The sequence below is a fragment of the Nicotiana sylvestris genome, chromosome 10 (genome assembly GCF_000393655.2).
Source record: "Nicotiana sylvestris chromosome 10, ASM39365v2, whole genome shotgun sequence".
NCBI classification, from domain to species: domain Eukaryota; kingdom Viridiplantae; phylum Streptophyta; class Magnoliopsida; order Solanales; family Solanaceae; genus Nicotiana; species Nicotiana sylvestris.
The window spans coordinates 104,130,815-104,137,722 of record NC_091066.1 but is presented as its reverse complement, the minus strand read 5'-3'; the positions used below and the strand labels follow the sequence as shown (position 1 = coordinate 104,137,722).

At 36.7% G+C, this 6,908-nt stretch overlaps 1 protein-coding gene and 1 non-coding gene across 3 annotated transcripts; one reads left to right on the top strand and one right to left on the bottom strand.

Moving 5' to 3' along the window:
- The first annotated feature begins 1,725 nt into the window (after positions 1-1,725).
- Positions 1,726-1,816, top strand: TRNAY-GUA (transfer RNA tyrosine (anticodon GUA)). The gene is given in 2 exon segments: positions 1,726-1,762; positions 1,781-1,816. It is a non-coding gene; the product is annotated as a tRNA-Tyr (tRNA).
- A 112-nt stretch (positions 1,817-1,928) lies between these two features.
- Positions 1,929-6,575, bottom strand: LOC104225614 (uncharacterized). 2 transcript variants are annotated; one of them, XM_009777457.2, is made up of 8 exons: positions 6,359-6,575; positions 5,665-5,967; positions 5,492-5,550; positions 5,083-5,142; positions 4,942-5,011; positions 4,055-4,124; positions 2,279-2,305; positions 1,929-2,183 (listed from the first exon to the last, which is right to left on the bottom strand). In XM_009777457.2, the coding sequence occupies exons 2-8, from the start codon at positions 5,875-5,877 to the stop codon at positions 2,134-2,136; spliced, it is 549 nt and encodes a 182-aa protein (XP_009775759.1). In that variant the 5' UTR covers positions 5,878-5,967; positions 6,359-6,575; the 3' UTR covers positions 1,929-2,133. The 2 variants fall into 2 exon arrangements, with proteins under 2 accessions (XP_009775759.1, XP_009775760.1); XM_009777458.2 differs by having other exon boundaries at positions 5,665-5,980; positions 6,359-6,512.
- Between the last annotated feature and the right edge of the window lie 333 nt (positions 6,576-6,908).

The following is a 6,908-nucleotide window of genomic DNA, read 5'->3' as shown; positions in this document are numbered from 1 at the left end:
ATATTGGCTATTGGTGTTGGACACTGACCTTCTTCCTAGCTCGTCATTGCTTTCAACCTAAGGTTAAGTTTGTTACTTACTGAGTACATGGGGTCGGTTGTACTCGTACTATATTTCTGCACCTTGCATGCAGATTTTGGGGTTGATGCTGCTGTGTATGGCGGGAGCTGGCATTGAAGATGTACCTCCGTTCCGGTTATAGCCGCACCTTGTTCTTGGTAGATTTAGATTTATAAATCTGTTTATGTATATTTCAAATAGATGATGTATTTATTTCGTACCAGCTTTGTAAATTCTAAGTTTTAGAAGCTCATGACTTGTACAACTAATCTTTGAAATTTTGTATAGAAAGCTCAGTTATTTCATTTATTGATTCTCGTTATCCTATTTGAGTTGTGTTGTCTACCATTTGGCTTACCTAGTGGGTTGGGTTAGATGTCATCACGACTAGCTAGATTTTAGGTCGTCACCCCTACACACCCTATGTCAATGGGTCGTTTACTCTGCACGGACCTGATGCTCGGCCGTGTCCGATCCTGGGTGCACCATTCGTCCTCCCCGAGCTCTGAGACGTGGAACCCCTCGTCTTTACTCGAGGTCATGTTAGATCGTGCTTCCTTCTCGTTTCTTTACCGGAAAATCGGGGGTAACTTTATCCCCGATTTTACCCCTACACAAATATTTTCATTTCCATTCACCTTTAATGCTACCAGTTGAACAGAAAAACAAGTAATTTAGCACTAAGTAAGCTTTTGATATTTAATGTATACGTGACTTATGTGTAAAGGTTTTCTTTACGTATAAAATATATCGGAAAAATGCTTAAGTACCCCCTGATCTATACCCGTATTTCCAACTACACACTTTTTCTTTGCGGGAATCTTATTACCCCCCTAAACTTATTTTAAATGTAACTATTTGCACCTTTAACGCTGACAACCAAACTCTTGGCAAGTGGTGAGCTACACGCGCCCCCACATGTATTTTTAGTACTTTTTTTGTTCTTTATTCTTTTTCTTATCCTTTTTTTCTTATTTCTTATTATTCTCATTTTTTTTTTTAGTTATTTCATTCTCTTTCTTTTTGTTTTGGTCACCGGCGGCATAAAATGGTGGTCGTCGGAATTTCACAAACCATTTTTTCCGGCGATTTTTTTTTCCGGCGACAGATTTTTATCCCAATCTAAGTAAGTTTTGTTTTATATATATATATAAATTTCTTGAAAGTGTAATTTATGTGTGGGAGGAAGAGCAAAAGAAATAAAAACGAATATAAGCTGAGAAAACTTTTTCCAGTTAAAATTTCAATAATCATTTTTTTCTGGCGTGGGAAGGTTTTCCGATGATGAATTTTTTCCCCCAAATCTGAGTGTATTTTGCTTTGCTTACGAATGGATCTTTTTGAGAATTTAAATTGTGTGTGAAAAGAAAAAATGGAAGAAAAACGGTTAGACAAAGTCGCCGGTGAATGAATATCGGCCGGAATTAGAGAAGAAACAAAAAAAAAGTAAAAGAAAAAAGACAAAGAAAAAGGAAAAGGAAAAGAAAAAAAAGTAAGAAAAAAGGTCACGTCAGCGTTAAGGGTGCAAATAATTACATTTAAAATAAGCTTAGGGGTAATAGGATTTCCGCAAAGAAAAAGTGTGTAGTTAAAAATCCGGAAATAGGTCAGGGGGTACTTATGCATTTTCCCAAATATATCCAAGTGAAGCAAGCTATTCTACATCCGACCTTAGCTCAGTTGGTAGAGCGGAGTACTGTAGACAGTTAATAGCTAGCTAATCCTTAGGTCGCTGGTTCGAATCCGGTAGGTTGGATATTATCTTATAAGTTTTCTCTATTTTTTTCCCCACAGAAACTAATAATCTTCTTAGTTCAAAAAAGACGAATTACAAAATGTTTGGGACTAATAAATAAAAGAGAGAAGAATTAGCGTCAGAATTATAAAGCTGGACCTCACATTTCGTCTCTTGCATTGCACGTTAGAAATGTTATGCAGCTTAAAAGGAGCAACAAATATTTTCATCATCATCAGTTGAAAAAAGTTTGCAACACCAGGGCAGTAGATGAATTTCCAATAATGGTGATTTCTCATTCTAGTTCCATAATGCAGAGGACCTTAACGTGACTGCCGCTACAAAAGCTTCAATCTGCCAGTTATGTCGTCAACTAAATCAGCTGGTCCTGCACATGCATAGCCACAACAGAATCAGAATTGGGACTCCATGTATAAATCGTTTAATATTCCGTGGGTTATTATTAAGGATTGGGAAACTTACCAAGTACAGCCATCACTGTCCTCGAGTCTGCAGGTAAAAAAGAGGGAAAGACAATAAGCACCTTTGCTGGAGCAAATGACAAGGCAATGTAAATGGTAAAAACGTACTTTGAAGTTATAAAATAAATTCATTGCTATCCAATGGTTTGGATTGATATTTACTTTAGCTATATTGATACTAAAAAGTAAGATACAAACATTATTTTTCCCAACACTTAGTACAACAAGGACTTTTGAACAAAAAGTGATTGGTTTTGGAAAAATTCAGCATCATTTCAGTGGAAAATAGATACCGCCGTAAATGGTGGAGGTTGATGTTCTCTATGGTTATCAGCATTCCTGCTCTCTAACGGTCAAACTTCAGTATCATTTTCAATGGTAAGCAAAATCCCCTGTTTAGGCAGTTATAACACCTTATTGCTCCGACAAACAGTCGTGCATGTAAACTGTTCTATTCATGTTATTATAACTGATCCTAGTAGTCGTAACTCCTAAGGTCTCCATATGTGACTTGTAAGTCTTTTTACCAAGTAACGTTATTACGTTTTATATCCATACGATGCTGCTAACAAAGAAAAATATATCTATAACAGGTAAGGACATTATACTCAAATAATTTGTGCCCTCCAATAACAATACTGAATATCTGTGTTTTTTTAATATCCCACTTGTGGGAATATACTGGGTTGTTATTGTTGTTGGTGTCCGGGCCAACACGTCGACTAATTTTACGAGATACCTGTCACCTCCCACTAGCAACATGTACCAGGTAACTCTGTCCATCAAGGCTTGGACATATGAGAAATAATCACCTAGTGCTAACCTGAGACCTCATGGATCTCACCCACTTCATAGACCACTAGGCCACACTCTTGGGTGCATTGAATATCTGTGTTTTTCTAATTAATATAGACAAGAACACACTGTCTACAACTACAAATTGACATACTTCATTGCTACTATCCACCACCAGAAGATGAAGTTGCGCTGCGATAAACATAAACCAAGGAAGTTATGATGTACAAGGCAAAGCCACCACAACACTAGCTGCTGGAAACTGTACCAACCATCTATTTTCAACCTTTCATGTTTACGCATGCTTTTATATTGATTTATAATGGTAACTTCCTTTCATGTTTACATTATTCTGAAAAGAAATTAACAAGCTCTTTCCGCATAGACCAGATGAACTGAAACCAAGACAACTTCACTGTCTAACCATAAAGAGAGGGAGACGGAGATCAATAGTAAAGCAAGAGACGTGTTAACATGCCAAGGAGGGAATAGTTTAATGGCAGAATGCCATTAGTGAAGTTCAACTTAAGGGTGTTTCTTGATTCTCCTTTCATCATGAAAGCAAGGATAGAGAGCTAGTGCTATTCCGGTAGCTAACACTTTTCTTTTGGGGAAAAAAAGAAGAAGAAAGAAGATGGGCAAAAGTGGAGAAGAAGCTGCAGAAGCTCTTCATATAACAGTCATAAACCTATTGATTAGGAATCATGCATAAAAGCAAACATGTTGAATAGATTCACTTAAATTTTAAGTATCAACATAGTCATTTTTTGTAGACTTTGAATACCAAGGTCCACTAACAATTCAGGAAATCCAAGAGGGTGTGTTGAAAGATGCAACAATGAAAGCCTTATGCACTAGGTCATCAATCATCATTGCTAATTACACTCCAAGTATTTTCATGTGGGCAAGATTAAAAAAGGTCTATCAAATCCACTCAAAAGCAAACAACATCATGAAAGAGGCGATTATGTCTCTAACTCACTTGGCGCAATTTGTGTTCTCCCAGAATCAATTGTAATATGTGTTGGTATATTAAGTGATTTTGCCCTTTCCTGTGGCAAAATGAGAAATTCAGAGAGCAACCAACCAGAATAGGATAAATAGTTACATTTAGTAAATTAAAACAAGTAGGTCTAAACAAAGAACAGAACATAAGGTATTCGAAAGGCTGCAGATAACGGGCTCCTTTATTGACCAGGAGGTTTACATAAATTACACTAAGAAGAACTAAACTCTATTTGTGGAAGCAAAGGAATGTTTCATGTTCCCACCGAGAGGATATTTGCCAACTTCATCCACCAGACAATGAAATTTCCTGGCATCAAGGATGGAAACAGTGTCCCTGGCAGCAATCCAAGCATATGAGATCTTTTGAAGCAGTACCACATGAGCAGATCAAAGCAATGGAGAAAAGTTTAAGCATTCGGGATGGTAATTTTGTCTTTTTTCTCCTGTTTGGGGCAAAGTCAAATTGTATTTCTACACGCATAAGGGAAATCATACAACATACATATCCATCACAAGTGAAAAAAAAAAAAAACAAGACCAGAAAAGTTCACAACAAGCAACAAACCTAGACCAAAACAGATTGTACGTCCACTACAAGATTGGATAACGAAAATCTAAAAGAGAAGCATATTCATAATGGTAATCCTACAATAAAATAACTGACGCAATATTTCGATGTTTAAGTTGGTGCTCATAGACAGTGCTCACTACTTCAGATTCATGACCAAAAATAAAAATAAAAATAATAAAGTTACTATAACCAAGCAAGAAGGCAGAGTACATCACAGATATTTCAAGAGCACAAATTATTGGGACATGGTATGTCCTACAGCAGTGATAGCATAACTAAACTATACATACTTGCAAAAGCAACATATCTTCCTCCCTTTCAATCTTCACCACAACCTTCACCTGTCCACACATCTCCCATCTGCATAGACAAATTTCACGATAAATAACACTTCTATATCAACCTAACTTGATATGTCTCTTAAAAATTACCTGTTTAAAGCTTTTGGCGCCCTATTATGGAGCTTTTTGTAGAGACCTAAAGTTGCATGACTAAACAACCATATACCAATTCAACCAAAAGTTAGAACAAATTAGTGGAACATAGCCAATAAATGTTGGAACACCAATTTGTATTTGTACTCAGAAACACCCAAATGAAAGAGAAACTTTAAAACACAACAAAACTACAGGGTGCTGACATTTCAGGAGGCTTTCATGCACTGAAACATCAAATATCAACAAATATGAATAAGTGACTTTGATTCGAGATGGAATCACCTTGTGGTTTTCAAATAATGCAGATTAATTTTCTCAATGATGCACTTACATATGAAAGTTATCTAGATAACTTATAAAGATACCTATAAACCAGCAAAGGCGGCAAGAATGAATCAACTACCTGCATTGTGCAGCTATTTTCCCTTTCCCCATCTTCAAGTCATTCCTGACTACCAAAACCTGCAGACAATTAGAAATTATGGTTCATCCTTAATCTTCTAATATACAACATACCTTCGCCCGTGGTACATTGATTTGGCGCAAACATAAATATGGAGAGAGAAGAGAAGAGACCATTTTGAAATTTTCAAGGATCTCGGCCAGTCTTTCAACTTCAAGAGGTGGCTTGACCCCTTTTTTCTTTTTCCCATCAATTAGAGTTTCAGTGTCACCAGATGCTTTGTTTGACAGAGAAGTGCGAGAAGAGTGGCGCACACCAATAATATAACCCAAAGCAAGACATCCTGCTCCAAGTATTATGGCGCTAAGCCATGCCATGTCTATCATATTCAAAATTGAAGACAGTAACCTTCTGGTATTTAAGGTCCAACAGATATCAAGCTGATGACCAATGTGTCTGTTCTTGTATCCACTCACCTAAAAAATGCAACTTTTACTGAGAACTTTAGTTAACTGTACAATTCAAAGTGTTACCCTTACTGCAAAGTCAACTTCTAGTATCAGACAGGGAGCAGAACAAAAGCTTTTTTATTTTCTTTAAATTAAGTATTTAACCTGAAAAATAAACTATGTGTCACCTACTTTTATGCCCAACCAAACTGGAAAATGATACAGAAAAAATGATGGCCAAAGTAGGCATTTTCACATGGCAAACATTTTCCTCCAACCAAAACACACAAAGATTAAACCTTAAATCTACCATGAATTAATTATCGGGCCTCCTAATAATTGATTCTCAGCCAACATACAAATCCAATGAAAGAATGACTGAGTTACTTCCGAGATTTGATACAAAGAACAAGTGTACCTGTAAAGTGCAGGAACCAAAGCTGCATTGATAGGCTAATCAATTGATCGGAGAGCTCTAGGCTGAGTTGTACATGGATGGCTGAGCAAAATTTCCGAACGGCGAGAGAGAGGAGAAAGTTTGAGGCTTCACGAATGAAACAGCCAATGCGGTTGTTATGGTTCAGTAGCCAAGCCCCAGGTATTACGACATGGGCAGTAAGCCCGTTTCCGGGAAGTAAAGCCCAATAAAACCCATTATCTCATAGGTTTTATTCATGGGATTTTTTCCTAACTATACCATATATGAAACCTTATTACCAAATATGTGCATACTTTGTAAATTACCCGTCCAATCCACAATTTTCCGATAATTTCTGTACCATTTGTTTAATACACGATTAATTGGGCAAAATCTTCCATAATTAACGCGCTAAAAATCAGGAAAAAATCTTGTGATTGATTGAGTACATTAAATTCAAGTTTTGAACGGAAAGGAGATTTTTGTTCTTCATCTTCATCTTCATCTGTTCTTCCATATATTTTCCACCATTGATAGCCATTAAAAAGCT

Coding starts and splice junctions, on each gene's coding strand:
- LOC104225614 (XM_009777457.2), bottom strand. CDS start 5,877: ATGATAGACATGGCATGGCTTAGCGCCATAATACTTGGAGCAGGATGT. Junction 5,012..5,082: donor GCGCCAAAAGCTTTAAACAG/GTAATTTTTAAG, acceptor TTGTCTATGCAG/ATGGGAGATGTGTGGACAGG. Junction 2,306..4,054: donor GAGAACACAAATTGCGCCAA/GTGAGTTAGAGA, acceptor TTTTACCTGCAG/ACTCGAGGACAGTGATGGCT.